The 17,766-nt window shown below is 37.8% G+C and overlaps 1 protein-coding gene across 18 annotated transcripts in view; it reads left to right on the top strand.

Moving 5' to 3' along the window:
• The window catches only part of ERC2 (ELKS/RAB6-interacting/CAST family member 2), a 741,540-nt gene that overhangs the window by 346,972 nt on the left and 376,802 nt on the right, over positions 1-17,766 (top strand). For all 18 annotated transcript variants that reach the window (XM_089522554.1, XM_089522416.1, XM_089522425.1 and 15 more), the window contains one exon: positions 6,443-6,578. In XM_089522554.1, coding sequence (XP_089378680.1) covers positions 6,443-6,578 — 136 coding nt within the window. The remainder of the gene's footprint in view (positions 1-6,442; positions 6,579-17,766) is intronic.

Consider the following 17,766-nt stretch of genomic DNA (forward strand, 5'->3'; position numbering starts at 1 on the left):
CCTCCTAACACTTCCAAGAATCTTGTCCACTTCATTGGTACTTACAAACTCAAAATGATCCAGTCTAACATAATCCACAGAGTCACTGGACACCTCTCTTTCTACCTCTGTTATAATGCCCGCATCCAAATCGGCCCTTATCTGAGACATTTTATCTGCGAAAAGGTTGTTAAAAGCATCACAGCAGGCTCTAGTTGGTTGTAGTAATATGATTAGGGTGGGAGGCAACTGGGTTAACTCTTTAACCACCCTAAACAGCTCTGCTGGATGAGACTCTGCGGAAGCAATATGTGCAGCATAGAAGGAATTCTTTACTGCATCTATTGCCACTCCATAGAGATCCAAATGATCTTTATGTTGTGCTTTGTCAGATAAATGCTGATGTTTCTGCCAGCGGCACTCTAGTCATTGCGCAGCTTGCTTCATTTTACGAAGATCTTCTGTGTGCCATGGTTTTTTATTTGAAGCGGGCCGGTAAGGATGCCCAGGAGCAATAATATCTGTGGCCTTGGTAAGGTCATTATTCCAGGTATCAACCAACTTTGACAGAATCGCTGTCATTTCCCACCATAAGACCCTCTAGAGTTCTTGGAACGTTTTGTGTTCCATCTGCTTTCGAGGGAGAACCATTTTAATAGGTCCTCCACCCCAGTGGGGGATATGGGTGGTAGCCTTTAGTCCTATTTTGACCGGAGAATGATCCGTCCATGACAAGGCAGAGGTATGAATTACCATGGATATTCCTGATCCGTACTGAAGACCGCATCAAGTGTATTACCAGCAGAATGTGTAGGACCTGAGACTAATTGGGATTGATCCATGGAAGTAATGGTATTCATGAACTCCTGAGCTGCACCTACTAGATCTAATGAGCCAGCCTCGAAAGGGATATTGAGGTCTCCCAGTACAAGAACCCTGGGAGACTCCAGCACCAGCTCTGAGACCAGCTATGTCAGCTCGGCCAGGGAGTCTGTTAGGCAATGGGGTGGACAGTAGACCAACAGAATCCCCAGACTGTCTAGCCTGGGATAAGATCTCTTATGACTGGGATCAAGCCAGATCCACTGGATCTTTGTCTGGTCTGCATGATACCTGCCCAGGGCTAATGGACCGTGTAGTCCAGACAGGATGACATGAAGGTGGGAGGAGCACAGGCTTTTTAGCCTGTGCAAACAACCCCTTAGTGACACTTTTATGGTGCATTTTTACAGAATAAACAAATTTTAAAAAGCATTATGAAGTCAGCATGGTGTAGTCATTTGAGTGCTGGGCTTGGACACCAGGAGGCCAGAGTTCAAATCCCTGCTCAGCCATGAAATGCACTGGGTGACCCTGGGCAAATCACATTCTCTCAGTCTCAGAGGAAAGCAGTGGCAACCCCCCTATGAGAGGGTTACCATAAGCCAAAATTTACTTGAAAGCATCTTAATTTTCTATTACTCTTATTTCTTCCTACTTCATAATAGCATTTTTTGTAAGGTAAAAAGATTTCGTTTCCAGACCCGTCCTGCAAAAGGTTAGGACCAGTGCAGTCCATCATAATGACACCAATCAATGTTGATGGTGTATAGAACCTTGGCCTATGAGGTGTGGATTCATCTCTGATCATCTGGTCAGATCATTTCTGGAAAATGTGACCGTCTAGCTGACAGACATCAGAGAGGAGTTGGATTTACCGGGCTGTAATGTAGTGAACTGTGAGCTAGATACCAAAATCTATAAAGAAAATAAAAAAGCCCTGCCTTCAGCACATTCATAGCTTCTGGTAATTAGATGTATGTATGTATGTTTCTTTTTTAAAAAATTGTCAGCTTCAATTTCAGAGATCATATATTGATTATGTTACTTATCTGGACTGTTTTCTTTTAAAAACAGCATATAATACATTTTGGCAGTTGCTTGGAGTTTCATGTGCTCAAAGTGGGGAGGGGGAAGAATTCAGCATGTTGGCAAACATAGCACTTCCCCTGTTTATGATAGATAATGATACAAGGCTACCAATAAGTGATCCCAGGATCAAGTAATTTCATCTGTTTGTCCCAGTGTCAGCAGAATAACTTAACAACATAATAGCTGATGAAAAGATAAACATGTTCTACATCCCAATTTATTGGCTTATTCCACTTTATTTGTTCCCCCTTGTCTGTTTTAATCTTTTTATAGTTCTTACCCTTATTTATTTCCTTTGGCTAATGATACCATCCTCTCTTTATCTTGACCTGTTTTCCATCTTCCATAAATCTATGATTCAATGAGTGTCCTTAAAATTACAGAGGATGAGCCAAATTCATAGTTTTCACAGTACACTGAAGCTGTGATATATAACATTTTTCAACTGTGGTGTATGCAGGAGTACTCTAGCAGGACACATTAAATCTTAACAGTTTGCTCAGAGAGCAGTCACTTTGGGGCTGAGAGTTTCAGAAAAGGAAATTAATGGGGAAATTACACTGCACACATGCTGCATTTGGTTCACAGTTGTGTTCCCCTGAACGATTCCTTATTTTGCTTCTTATTTCAGTTTCCATTTTACTAAATATTTTTGTTTTTCAAAAGTATGAAGCTGTTAAGTTCTCACCTTCTGCTCTGAAACTCTGGCGGTGAAAAGTTTGCATTCCTACAGTATTACTTCACCCATATCAAGTTTTCTGATAGCTCAACAAATTGCTGCCCAGGGTATCTTATAAAATGTAAGCCTATTGTACTTTCTGGTGGCCTTCCTACTGAGTAGCATTTATATCACAATAGTTTCCAGTTCTATTAAAACAACATGTGCTCTTCTGATTAAGAAAAAGTCATCAGGGAATATTCTAAATTATGACCCGTCAAACTCAATGGGCAAGCAGTTTGCTCAGATGAGATTAGCAATAGCCACACATTTAGTGAATGTGTGGCTGCATTTTAGTGAAAACAAGACCTTACTTCATAATAGACAACTGCAAAATTAAATCAAACTTTCTTTCCCTTTTCCATCTTAGCCAACATATCCACAAATGAACATTCTTGTATATTAATCATGGAGTCAACACTGGAGTTTGCCATCATGGGCACAAACAGTGACAGACTTCCACTGGTATTTTTTCATATGTGTTGGTTTTCCTTTGACATGTCATACTTTTTAGATGACTGTTCTCACCATTTTTAGTATTGTACCCTCATCATAGTAACTATGACTATATCCACAGTGCAGAATTAATGCAATTTGACACTGCTTGAACACTGCCCTGGCTCAATGCTATGGAATTCTGGGATTTGTAGTTTTGTGAGACATTCAGCTTTCTCTATCAGAGAGTTCTGGTGCCACAATAAACTACAAACTGCAAGATTCCATAGGATGGAGCCATGACATTTAAAGTGGTGTCAAACTGTATTATGTCTGCAGTGCAGATGCAGCCATAAGCTGAGGCAAAACAGAGTTAAGAAGCAATTAGTTAGGATTAATCATTAATTTGTAATTCCTTTTTGTAGAAATTTAATCATAATTTTGATTGTAATGTAAGAAGGTACAGCACTCTTTTTGTTCAGTGAACTTGTAACTGATTTGGTATATTGTATAGATTTAAACTCGATTCTTTTGTTCACTAAAGTAAATACATTGTATGTATGGAACTTACATAAATGTTGGTTTATTACCTACCCATTAAATCACTGAAGCTAGTGATTCATGTCATAGTTACAAGGACTCACCTCTTAAATGTGTGTTGTTATTTTTTGCCACAACTCATAGTATCCTGTTGTTTTAAAAGTAACTAAATGTATCTATTTTTGTTATTCAATACTGAGAAAATAAAAATCCTGATAGCTAATTAGAGTGCTATCTGACTACTTGGAGCATAGTGATACTGGAATGGTAACTGTACTTTACTTTAAAATGTCAAGGTATTTTTACAGTCACTCACTTTTGTGCCACACTTAAGAGATCACTTTGGTATTTTATGACCAAGGATGAAACTGAGACTCATTGCATAGTGCACTGTATGTCATTAGTACAGTCTATGTCATATGTCTGTTTACCCTAAGGATGTAATTTTCTCCTCAATTTCCTTTTGAAGGGATTTAGCCATTTTCTTCCTGTTGTGAAAAAGTCTTTGAAACCTATGCAGTTTTTAAGGTCTGTTTACAATTTGGGACAGTGAAGAAAATGTACCAACAACCATGTACCAATTTTGCATAGAATCACTGAGTTGGAAGATAGCACAAAAGCCATTCAGTCCATCCTATTGCCATCCATGAATACACAATCAAAGCACCCACAACAGATGGCCATCCAGCCTCTGTTTAAAAACCTCCAAAGAAGGAGACTCCACCATACTTCAAGGCAGCATATTCCACTGTCAAACAGCTCTTAGTGTTAGGATGTTCTTCCTAATGTTGAGTAGAATCTCTTTTCCTATAGTCTGAATCCATTCCTCCATGTTCTAGTCTGTGGAAGCTGCAGAAAACAAGATTGCTCCTTCTTCAATATGTTGTTTTTTGGTCTGCTTTCAAATATTTAAATGTTGTTATCATGTGACCTCTTAACTTTCACTTCTTCATGCTAAACATACCTAGCTCCTTAAGGTGTTGTTTATAGCGTATGGCTTCCAGATCTTATTCCTTGTAGTCCTGAACAAGAAAGATTCTCACGAACCTTCGATTCTTCTTGTCAAGGTTTCTTCACCCTTTAGAAACAAAAATTTCAACTATTTTTGTCAACTGTTTCAAAATATTCTTTCCATCCCTAGTGCACACTCCATTTTCAACTTATCAATTACTTTTAAAAATACAACAGACCAAATGCTCTCCTTGAATAACTCATGTTTTGTTTACTCAGTAATGTGTGCAAAACTAATTTTTCATGTATATCTTAGCACAATAGCATGACTAAAGGAGGGTGTGATAAGCTGTGATCAAACTTTCCTGCAATATAAAATGAATTTGAAGGTTTTAAATTATTTAATTACTAATCATATGGAACAAGAAATAGAAGAAACTATTTTTGAAGTATCATCCCTTTCTCCACATTCTTTGTACTGAATGAAGAAGTGACCAAATAAACATTTCTTCCAGTACAAAAATATGCTATTTCTGATTACATAATGTATAATTGATTGTAGATACGGAGGTAGTAGCTAGTTTGCTATCTTAGGAAGATATTATATTTTGATAATATTTGCTTTTTGGGATTGTTAGTGGACTGAATTTTAGTGTAGCTTAGATTTCTTCATAAATGTCATATGCTTTCACATAATAGTGCTGATGACTATTCTGTAAAGCTTTTCTATGTGCTATCCAGTCTTCGAATACTCTTCTTACATAGTGGATATTCATAGAAAGTGAAAATGCTATTTAGGGTTTATTTGGGATACAAAAAGGTGGACCAGTGGATACAACATGGCAATATCCAGCTGATACTGGGTTAGATCTAGTCTTAATCATAGTTAAAACAGACCTCCTGCAATCAGTGAAACTTAATTTAGCCATTACTAACTTAAATTCCACTTTATTCAGTGGGCCTACTTTAAGTATGGCTAAATCTAGATCCGGTTCAGTGTGTCTAACCTTTTTTCCCCTTTACTACAGCATTTCCTACAGAAGTAACTGGAGAATTTCCAGTGATCATACAGGCATTAGAAAATATCCTGTGTCTAAAAAAGGATTCGTGTGTAGATCTCATTTGGAATTTGCACATGACACTTAGTATATAGATAAAAAGAGAGAAATTCTTCAGAATCATGTGAGAGTCAACTAAATTAATATCTAGTATGCCAAGCAGGTAGAAACTGTGTTTTAACATTAGTCTTTCATGACTGGCTTACTGTGTAACACCAAACAATTGGAAAAAAACAAGGTTTTTCTCAAGTTTTACTTCCTTCTAATGAATAATATGGATTTTTTTCCTATAAATAATGTTACTCTATTAATTTTTGTATTAATTTGTTTTTAAATAATATATTAGATTGAAATTTATTTGCTGGATAGAAATGTATCTCGGAATGACTTCCATTTGTTTATTAAGAGGTTTTAAAGGATATCAATGAGTTTCATGTTCATTGCTCTGAGTACAAGCCCACAAGCAGAGAGGTAAAAAGAAAAAATTGTTTGCACTTAATACCACTGTCCCAGCTGACAACAATTCATTCATGCCATTATGAAACATTTTGCTTTAAAAATAATTACGTAGACAGAGAAATCTGGGACTCAAGAAGCAACTATGTAGCAAGCTTGCATGAAAATATGAGAGATTCTTCTTTTTAAAAACTGCTTCATATATTCATGTTGTATCACAGATATATTCTGAATAATTTAAAGGAATGAAAGCAATTATCATCCATTTTTTATAGGTGCTAGATAACTCTGCCTGATGAAAAGGAAATGATTTCTGTCATTCTTTACATGTTTGCATTGTTACACTGTTACAAAGAACTTTATGAATTAATGGGCATATACATACAATTCTTAGACATATGAAGGACCAAAACAAGAAAGTGGCCAACCTGAAGCACAATCAACAAATGGAAAAAAAGAAAAATGCCCAGTTGTTAGAAGAAGTTCGTAGACGTGAAGATAATATGACAGACAACTCTCAGCATTTGCAGGTGAGTCATTATTGTTTACACTTTTGCTTGGGAAATAGTTTTTAATTTGTCTGAAAATCGTGCAGGAGCTGTGTTGGATGTCAAAACACAAATACATATAACTTCAGACTTGATGATTAATAAAATACTCTGGCACAGAAACTCTTTTTTCTTGACTGACAAGTATCTTGACTTTAAGAGAGGTGGGTACTCATTAAGGTACGGACAAACTTTTCTCCTACTGAATTCTTTTGGGATATGCTGAGAAGGCCTGGGACTGAATTGCACTGCTAATTTTGGATGGTACATGATTTAATACTTAGAGCAAGTCTGTAATGTTAGAAGTTGTGATGCTCTATTTGCATGAAGATCAAAATAGCATTCATCTTTTAATAGCAACATGATTGTATATCACCATATATTGCAAAATACTATTCTTAAAATTCTTTTAGCAGCCAGCATATTCATGCTATGTGACACTTAATTCAAGTGTCATATTGCAGAAGAGTCGGAGGTATTATTTCAGTCATAGTGCAAACTGAAATAATACTGAAAAACAGAAATGGTAAAAGTAAGACCCATGAAGTTTCATGGAGCCAGAGCAGAAGAAGAGAAGGAAATGCCTCCTTTTGGTAACACTGTGTACTGAAAGGCTAATGTGGTTCAATCCAGAAACAGATATATAGTGTGAGACTGTTGATCACATATGCAGTACAGCTACATTGTGAATCTGTGTATTGTTCTTTTGTTGAATTGCAAGGCCTCATGCAGAGAGGATTTGTGTCTGTTTAGTTAGAGATCAATTGACTGCTGGGAAACACCCTGACCCTGGGTGGTTTTCATTTGCATTTGTTGGGTCCTGATTTTAGTGTTTTTCAGGACTGGTAGCCAAACTTTGCTAACTTTAAGGGTTTCTTCTTTTCTGTTGAAGTTGTCCAGGTGCTTGTGGATTTCAATGGCTTCTCTGTGCATTCTGGCCTGATAGTTGTTGGCATGGTCTAGAATTTCAGTGTTTTCAAACAGCATTTTATGCCCAGGATGGTTTATAATATGTTCTGCTACTGCTAATTTTTCTGGCTGACCCAGTCTGCAGTGTCTCTCATGTTCCTTGATTCATGTTTGAAAAACACTAAAATCAAGAGCCAGCAGACAATAGATCTCTAATTAAGCAGACATAAATCCTCTTTGCATATCCTCCCACCCTGAGGCCTTGTTGTGGTAGTTTTATTACAGTGTTATACCAATTCATGACATTTTATACCAGTTCAAGCTGGTTAGTGTTCAAGGTGCCATAAGACTTTGTTGTTTTTACTGGGGGTTGTCATCTCCTCAGTATGCCTCAGCATAATGATTTGGGACATAATTTGAGTGGGGGATGGTTGGTGATCACTCATAAGCAGCTCTGTGATGGTCACAAATGCTTTTGCCAGTGGCTAGAATAAGTTGAGGGGCCAGAGTGGTATAGTGGTTTCAGCAGTGTATTACAACTCTGGAGACCAGGGTTTGAATTCCTCCTTGGCCAAGGAAACCCACTGGTGTAACTTGGGCAAGTCACACTCTCTCAACCTCAGAGGAAAGGAAAAGTAACCCCCTCTGTGAAATCTTGCCAAGAAAACCCCATGATTGGTTCACCTTAGGACATCATAAATTAGAAACAACTTGAAGGCACACTACAAGAAGAATAAGTTGAACTGGAGATTTCTGTCATTACTGTTGAGTCCCCTGCTCCTTATTGCCTGGAAGATTTCAACTTACTTTGAAAACTTCATTGAAATCTTCCTTCTATCACTTGCTAGTGGTGGGTAGAATTTGTGGGGGAGAGGAGAAGCCCTATAAGATCTTCATCCCTTCAGACTATTAAATTACTTTTCTTGTGCACATTACATTGAAAGCAGCAGAAAGCAAAGGTTTTTTATTTTCACTCTTTCATAAAATTAGTGAGCTACAGTGAACCAGTAGGAGGAATAACAAAGGGACTGTGCAGACTGGTCATTAAGGCCATCCTGGGGGGGGGGGGGGTCGGGGCATGGTGTCCATACAATGCATGCCCTGTTCCCCCCCATGGCGGTGTGATGCTGTCTGCTGCTCCATATGGCACGCAGCGTCACACTGCTCCTTTGGTGCTGTGTTTACACGATGCAGCACCAAAGAAGTGCTTTAAGGCAGTGGCAACATGGCTATTGCGTCCTTTTCAGGGTGCAAAAAGGAGCAGCTGTTTTCAGTTCCTTTTTGCACCCTAGAAAGGCCAGATCAGGGCCGCAGTGTGCAGTTGCCGTGGCCCTGATCCGGTGCAGCTGGAGGCAGCTGCAGGCCATCCCTTAGGTGTGGTCTGCACAGCCCCTAAGTGATCCTCTTGGTTCATTACTCAGTTGGAATAAAACTGATTTATGATGGATTGCGTTATAACTTCACAAATTCCTAACAATTATGATAAACTTGTGATGGATTTTGAGGTTACTATTAGTCTTTGGTACAACTGCAAGCTATTTTTGTGGCAGTATACTTGTTTCTTCAGATGTGTTTGGTAACAAACAGGAGATGCTAAAGGTGGGTCTGTGAAGTGACTAATAGGAAATGTTCCATTCTGAGTCTTTGGATTTTTTTTTCTTTTAGAAAATTTGGGGTTGAAATCTTAAAAAAAACCCTTTAGTTTCCTGTTCCATTCTTCTACCTTTTGCTTTATCACACCTCTGCCTCCCTTTTCTCCCCTTTTGTTCTGTTATCTGCTTCCCATGCCACATACAGTTGGACAGTATGCTCTCTAGATGAAGTTTGCTTCTTCATAGAGCTGATAGTGCCCCTGTTCTCCCTCATTCTCTGCTTCTGTTGCAACTGATACTTGACTGAGCTTAATTGTTATAGTGATAGAAGCGGCATAATCCCCGTAACTGTAACTGCCTGTGAACAATCAATTGAAATTGAAATAATCCACTACCTTTGAACTAGCTGAAGGTAGTGAGCTAGTAATAATATGTACATGCACACACATGTGTATGGAAGTTGTTTCAGAAAGAATCACTTCTGGTAATTGTACTGTTGTATTTATAGTACTGAACATTTTACTTTTGCATATCAACAGTTGAACTTCAGATTTAGTATTACAGATCACACAACAATGTTCAACAGAAATGACTGAGTTTCACATTCAGAGTTTGTTACTTAAATCAGATTTGCTTTATTTATTTATTATTTGTAGCAAATTTTTCTTGAAAATGCAACCTCTTTCTTAATCCAATGGATAATAATAGTCATTTTTGGCCAAGTTCCTGTAATTCCTCCCCCCCCCCCTCTCACTAGTCTATTAAATTAATGAAAGAAAGGGAAGAGCCAACGTTTTTTGTCAGTGTTCTGTTAAATATCCACTGAGTTCTCGCCAACTCAAAACTAACATGTATTTTTTGTACATACATGTTATATAAAATATAGGTTCCTTGGGGATAATAAGGTTTCTGCTTTTCCAGGGAGTAAATAGAAGTGTGATCAATTTGACAAATTGAGATTCTCATACATATTAAACATTGCAGCCTTACAAATCCAAAGATAGGGTGCCTAGGGTTTGGTTGTATCCAGGCTCCCAGTTAAGTCCAGAAGCACATCTTATCTGTGAATTTGAGATTTCAAGGGGACTATAATCCCATCTAGCACTGGCAAACTCCCTGTTCCCTGATCTGCCTTCTGATGGACCAGGAGCACCTCTGTTTTGCCTGGATTAAGTTTCAGTTTGTTCACTCTTATTCAGTCCATTGCTGACATCAGACAGTGGTTTAGTAAGGTTTAGTTTATTTGGACAGTCAAAACTAGTGCACCAGCTGTGCCCATTCCTTGAGAAGTCAGATCTGGCTATGGTGACACATGCCTTGATTATATCCTGTTTAGATTACTGTAATATGCTCTACATGGGTTGCCTTTGGAAACTGTTTAGAAACTTCAGTGAGTCCAAAATGCTGTTGCCAGGCTGTTAACTGAGGCTGGCTACAGGGATCATTTTGAAACAGCTATGTTGGCTACCAGTCCATTTACAGACAGAATTCAAAGTGCTGGTTTTGACCTTTAAAGCCCTAACTTGCTTGGGTCAAGACTATTTGAAACATTGTGGTCCAAAACATGCTGCAGAAATAATCCAGTTGGAGACCACTTTAAGTGCCCTGACTCAGTGCAAGAGAATCTGGAAAACTGTAGTTTATTGTGGCAGCAGAGCTCTCTGGCAGAGAAGGCTAAATGTCTCACAAAACTACATCCTAGAATTCCGTAGCATTGAGCCAGAGCAGTTAAAGTGTTCTCAAACTGGATTATTTCTATAGTGTGTTTTGGACTTCATCTCCTTTTATAAACCAGTGTGTGTTTTATGGTCTGCAGGGGAGGGCTTTCTCTCAGTTCCACTGCCTTGACCAGTGTGATTGGTTGGGGACCTTCTCTGTGGCTTCTCCCAGACTGGTCTCCCCTTGCACTCTTTCCATCAGCAAGGAATGTTTTATTGAAGGAGGCATTTGGCGAGGATATATGGAGTTTTTAATAGGGAGGGGGTTTAGTTTTTTTATTTTATTATTTTAAATATCTATTAAATGCTGTTTTAAGTTGTGTTTTTAACTACTGTTTTAAAATCAATGTTAGTTTAATTGTATTTTAACTTTTGTATTAACAGTTTTTAAAAAAACTATTGTGTTTTTAAGGTACTCTACACTGTTTGGGTTGCTTGCTGGGAGAAAGACAGAATATAAATTAAATAAATAAAAATGGGAATAAAAAAATGTAAAAACCAGCAGAGAGCATGAAACAATCCTGCATATGGGGGAAATTAGCCATGTCTTTTTTCTGCTTCTTAATTTTAGATGACTTTTGCCAGAATAGGAAGTGTAACTAATCACTGAAACCTCAAAAATGTCCATCATTCAGCAAAATGCACCATGTATTATTAATTTCACACACTTCAAGGTCATTTATTTCTCTCTCATTCTCTCTCTTTTTTATATCAGTGGAAGCTCTCCACTCCATGTGTTTAAGCATTTACTGTAACCTACATCTTTTCTTTATATGAAAAAAAGATTGCATCTGTGAATTAACCTTAATAGAGTCATGTTCCATTTTTTTTCCTGTACTAAAGTTTTGTGATGGGTTTTGTATATAGAAGAGCAAACTTAAATTTTTTTCAGAATAATTATAAAATATACAGTCGGGACCCAAAAAGGCACATTTTAATACTGATAAATGTGATGGCTTGCATATAAGAGGATTTTTGCATTGGATATGAATTTGATTTTTAACTGTGGATGACCATTTAAGTAATTTTCTTTTTTTATTGGCCAGCAGAAGAATCCATTAGGCTGTGGATACATTCCATATGTATTGAAACATTGCCAATGCTTTATTATTATACTGAAGAGATGCATTTCAATAATTTCAGTGGAAGAACTTTTTGTGAATTGACCAAGAGCACATAGGTTGGTTATACTTTTGTGGATCTGTGGCAGATTTGGGGATTTCATGTGTACTTTGAACAGTGCTGCCTTTAGAAGTTAATTTTTGTTGTTGTTGAATTAAAAGGTAGTCTGCTAAAATTTCACTTGATGTTATGTTCAGATATCTTCTTCATGATAATACTTGAAAAACAGTAATGACTTATATTCATAAACAGTTTACAGTGCAGCCCTATATAAGTCTTCTCAGAAGTTGGTCTCACAAAATTAAAACAGCTATGTGTGTACTGGATGGCTCACAGTCTGTAATTCTATATGCATAACCCTAACATAAGCCATATTATACTCAGTGGGCCTTATTTATGAACAGATATGCAAGTGTTTACATTGTTTAAACTATGCCAGTTACAATATATATTATTTTTTTCTTAATGGCCTATGCATTCAAGTTGCCTATCTATTGAAATGTAACTCAGTGAGTTAATGAAGCCTCATGAATGAAACAGTGTTCTATCTTGTGTCTAAGATAGTAAGGGTCCAATCCAGGTGACATCTGATAAGGGCACAGGCCATCTTTTAAAATCGCTCCTGTTTAATGGTCAAGAAACCTTCAAAGCACTCCCCCCTCCCTCCCTCCCTCTCCCCCCCCCCTCTCTCTCTCTCTCTATCTATATATATTTGGTGGCACAGAGATCTGCAATGTGGAGGAAAAGGATAATAATAATAATAATAATAATAATAATAATAATAATAATGTTTATTTATTTACCACCTCTCCCTACGGATCGAGGCGGGTTACAAAATGAACAAATATCAATAAAATACATGATAAATACAAAATATAAATAATGCCCTCCCCTCCCTCCCCCCTTAAAACAGAATTAAACAAATCAAGATCAATATTAGATAAAATAGCAAGACTATCAAAACTAGCAAACTAGAGGCAAGGGATCTTCTTTGGGGAGGACAGGGCTATCCATGTCAGTGTCAGTGAAGTGGGAGGTCAGTCTGGAAAGGCCTGCCAAAAGAGATCCATCTTGACAGAAGTACAGTTGGTCCTCAGTATCCGTGGAGGATCTGTTCCGGGCCCTGCCATGGATACCAAAATCTGTGTATGCTCAATTTCTGTTGTCCCCAATGGCAGTGCACACACACGGCCATGCCGCCATTAGGAACAACAGAATTTCAATGGCGGTGCATGCACATGGCCGCACTGCTATTCGGGACAGACTCCATTGTCCCCAGTGGTGGCGCGGCCACATTAGGGACAGCAGGACTTAATGGTGCATGATGCCATATGCATGTGCTGCCACAAGACAATGGGGGCTGTCCCCAATGGCGGCGCGGCCACATGCACCTGCCACCATTGGGGACAATGCAGGCTTGCTTGAATCCGTGGATGGCAAGTCTGTGGATACTGTGGGCTGACTGTACAGCAGCACTGCAGTGTTGAATTTAATCCTAAAGCTATATAGACCAGCATATATCTCTATGGACTTACACTCTTTCACAATAAGAGGTTCCTACATATACATTTGGCCCTCCATATCCACAGATTCTGCACACATTCTAACCATCCACAGCTTGAAAATAATAAAACAGCAACAACAACAACAAACACCCCAAAACAAAACTTTGATTTTTCCATTTTATATAAGGACACAATTTTACCACACATTTGTATTTGATGGGACTTGAACATCCATGGATTTTGGTATCCATAGGGGGGCCTGCAGCCAAATCCCAGGAGATACCAGAAGCATGCTGTATATAACAGTTTTGAGGATTTTGGCACAGCAATGAATAAAAATGATAAATGAAAGAGTTACATAATTAACAAACAACAACAATAATTAAAAATAATAATAACCTCCTTTGTCAAAATCTGAAATCTCTTCACACATTAATAAACTAATCTCTACAGTGACCTTGTGGCTTAAAATCTCTTTTTTTAGAAAAGTAAAATTGTGTGTTTGAATTTGTTTCATATTTTCCCAGATAGCCAATGTGCTGCTATGACAAGTTAGATTTCAGAGATGTTGGGAAAATTCTTTGTGATCAAAGTTTAGTACTCATGGCTAGTAGCCAGCAGAACAGCCAGGAAGCATACTGCTAGGGAGCAGTGGGCAGGAAAAGAGCAGTGATGTGGAGTCTTGACCAGAACCAGAATCTATCACAATGTGGATGCCATCAAGGCCACTACTTAATTGGCAACATGGAGCTGCAAAAGTCCAGCCCCTTCTAGAGTATTTTTTCAAAAATGCTAAAATTAAAAAAATCTGAAACTCAATAAAGAATATTTTAAAAACTGCTAAAGTTTTGGCAATCCTCTACAAGAGGAAAGTTGCAGAGCTGGAGAGCAATTCCCAGGGAATTCTTTTTCAATGCACTCATTGGATTTTAATATCAGTAGCATGATCATGGAATGCTCTCTGTTATCAGGAAGATGATGCGGGTATAGGAGACATTTATAGTTCATAAAAATTAGGTAAATATTTTGGAATTTAGTGATGTCAAATCTTGTAACCACTACAGGAAACAATTCCCATTTGATTGAGCAGCACTGACTTTCTGATGTAGGCACAGTTCACTTATACCTGTATAGCTCTTCAGAAATGCTTTATAAAATATGTTTAACATGTAAATGAATAGACAGTTGAAGAATTACAATTCTCAGAAAAAACAGCCAGAAATGTTTTGTGTGATACACCTTTCTTCCTCTCTCCTTCCCTCAGTGTTTATGTAATAACTCACACATGTGGGACTCTTATAATCTCTAGAGGGCAATCACATTCAACATGCATCAAAAGCAGTAGTTCAGTTAAACCAACTCTCCCTATCCAGCAATAATTACCACAGGTTTATACTGAGATATAGTTGCAAAAGGTTAGTCAGCAGGGCATCTGCAAATCAAGTTGTATGTCAACTCTACATCAATAACCTCATTATAATAAGATGTAAGCATTTCAGCACATCACAAGCTAATGTAAAAAGCTAAAAGAAGTTCATTTCTTTGGTACTAAGTTTGATTTGTAGCTTGTCTAATATCTTACCAAGTTATAAATTTAAACACCCAAGATTATAAGAATTATAATGAATTATAATCAATGTCAAAGGCAACAATTTAGACCGAAATTCAGTACTCTTAAGTAGCAGTAAATCACCTATGTCTTCCAAAGAAGTGGATTTCGGTCAGTTCAATATAAAAGTAGTTTTACAAGCTAATTGTGTAGTTTTTTTTTTTTTTTTTTAAAAACCACTTCTGTAGTATTTTATGTGGTGATTTTTCAAAGCTGTAAATACCACAGGCTTCAGTAAATAAATGAAAAGTACTCCACACACATCTTTTTTGTTTTGTTTCTACTGTTCACACAGTGCTGACTATTTACTACATTTGTTCAAAGCATGTTTCATTAAAAAATAAAATAGTTTTTTTAAAATTGAAATCATAAAACTGATAAAACATTGTAATACAATACATTAATTTTAAAATTGTGTTTTATTATAATACTGTTTAAATATTAGTAAAACAAACAATTAAAAAAACCCCAGAAAAGAACAGAAAGTATAATACACTATTCTTGGCTACAAACCTGGATTGTATAATCAATTAAGTCAAACTACCATCTAGATTTGGGAATCGTTGCTCTCAAGTCCTCTTAAAAATTCCTCAGATATTTGTGAGTACTTGAAAGAGTGACCACAAAAACCTAAATATTTTCAAAGAAAATAATAAATAATAAATAAAATTTTTATTTATATACCGCCCTTCCTCAGATCAGGGCGGTTTACAACACTTTAAAAACATTACATTAAACATCATAAACATTACAATAAAAAACAGAAAAGCCCCGAGTTAGCCAGTCCTCTTGCCAGTGAAGAGGAAGGAGGTCCGTAGGACATCTTAATCGGGGAATGCATAATAATAATAATAATAATAATAATAATAATAATAATAATAATAATAATTTTTATTTCTTACCCGCCTCTCCTTATGGTTCATGTGTAAAATTCATGATTGAAAAGTGCCTGGATAGGCCTGCTGGAAGAGATAGGTCTTCAAATGAGTTTTATATTGCGACAGCTGGTCGGAGATCTTCCGTCTGGTCATTCCACAACCTTGAGGCAGCCGATGGGAATGTCCTCTGGGTAACGACTGCCAGTCGGGTTCTTGCAGGCTGTAGCAACTGTCCCCCAGAGGATCTCAATGTTTGAGGTGGATTGTATAGCAGAAGGTGATCGTGTACAGAACCTGGACCCAAACCATGTAGAGCTTTAAAGGTCACACTTTGTACTTTGTACAAACACTTTGTACTTTGTCCGGAAACTAATAGGCAGCCAATGGAGTGACTTGGGTATGGGTGTAATATGTTCACTCCTAGATGTTCCTGTAACCAATCTGGCTGCCATATTTTGAACCAACACAAGTTTCCAAACTTGGCACAAATGTAGCCCAATGTAAAGCGCATTGCAGAAGCCCAACCTTGAAGTTAGCAGCATGTGCACCACTATCTTCAGGTTCTCCAGATCTAGGAAGGGGGCACAGCTGGTGTATCAGTCAAAGCTGATAGTCGCATCTACCTGGGCTGACCTTTAGAGAAACAAATCCAGGAGCACTCCAAAGCAGCGAACACAGTCCTTCAGAGGGAGTGTAACCCCATCCAGAACTGGTTAACACACCTCCATTCCCAGATGAGGACCCTTGATGACAAGTACCTCTGTTTTGTCTGGATTCAGTTTCAGTTTGTTTTTCCTCATTCAGCCCATTACCTTCTCTAGGCATTCATTCAGAGGAGACACACTATCTTTAGCTGAGGCTGTTTTGGAAGGCATAGAGAAATATATTTGGGTGTCATCAGCATATTGATAACATCCCTCCCCATTCCTCTGGATGATCTCTCCCAATGGTTTCATGTAAATGTTAAAAAGCATTGGGGATAGAATGACACCTTGTGGGATGCCATATAACAGCTCCTTTTTTGAGGAGCTACTATCCCCAAGCACCACCATGTGGAACCTGCCTGAGAGGTATGACTGGAACCACTGCAGCACAGTGCCTCCAATTCTCAACCCCCCCCTCCCAAACCAGGTGCTCCAAAAGGATACCATAGTTAATGATATCAAAAGCCGCTGAGAGGTCTAAAAGCACCAACAGGGTACATACAATGTTGCCCACCCAATACCTAGTGTTGCAGTATTGGTGTTGTAGGCATTTAAATCTTACTGTGAATTTTGCTCTCATTCCAATTCAGCTGAATGAAATAGCACTCCCAAAGGGATCTGGACCTAGTTTGTTGCCATTCAGATATTATTTGACTCTTCTCAAAAGTGAAAATGTGAATTACTTTTAGATCTTTGATGCATGCAAGCATTAAATGTATGTAATATAAAACCAGCATATCAACATGAACCACACACACACACACTAAAGGGCAGATATTGTTATGCCTGTATGCTGTCATGTCATTGTCTCCTGGCAAACGTCTTCACACAAGATTATATTAATACTAGACATATTGTGGTAGTATTGCATTACTTAAGATGCTTTATGTAGCTCCCCTCATCATGAAACTTTTGCAGACTTTGGGAGGAAGAGTACAGGGTATGTGCTAAAAAGTAAATTTGCTCTTGCTTGCAGCAACTATGACACAGCAAGCCCCTCTCTTCTCTTCCAGGAGATGTAATTGAATATTAGCCGGCTTCCACCAGAGGGAACAAAATTCCCCCTCCCAAACTAAGATAAATGGGATGTTTTTACCTAACTGATAAGATAAGAGTTCAAGGCAGTCAAGATA

This window comes from Sceloporus occidentalis, unplaced genomic scaffold (genome assembly GCF_023333645.1).
Source record: "Sceloporus occidentalis isolate IW3139 unplaced genomic scaffold, rSceOcc1.0.p SCAF_1, whole genome shotgun sequence".
NCBI classification, from domain to species: domain Eukaryota; kingdom Metazoa; phylum Chordata; class Lepidosauria; order Squamata; family Phrynosomatidae; genus Sceloporus; species Sceloporus occidentalis.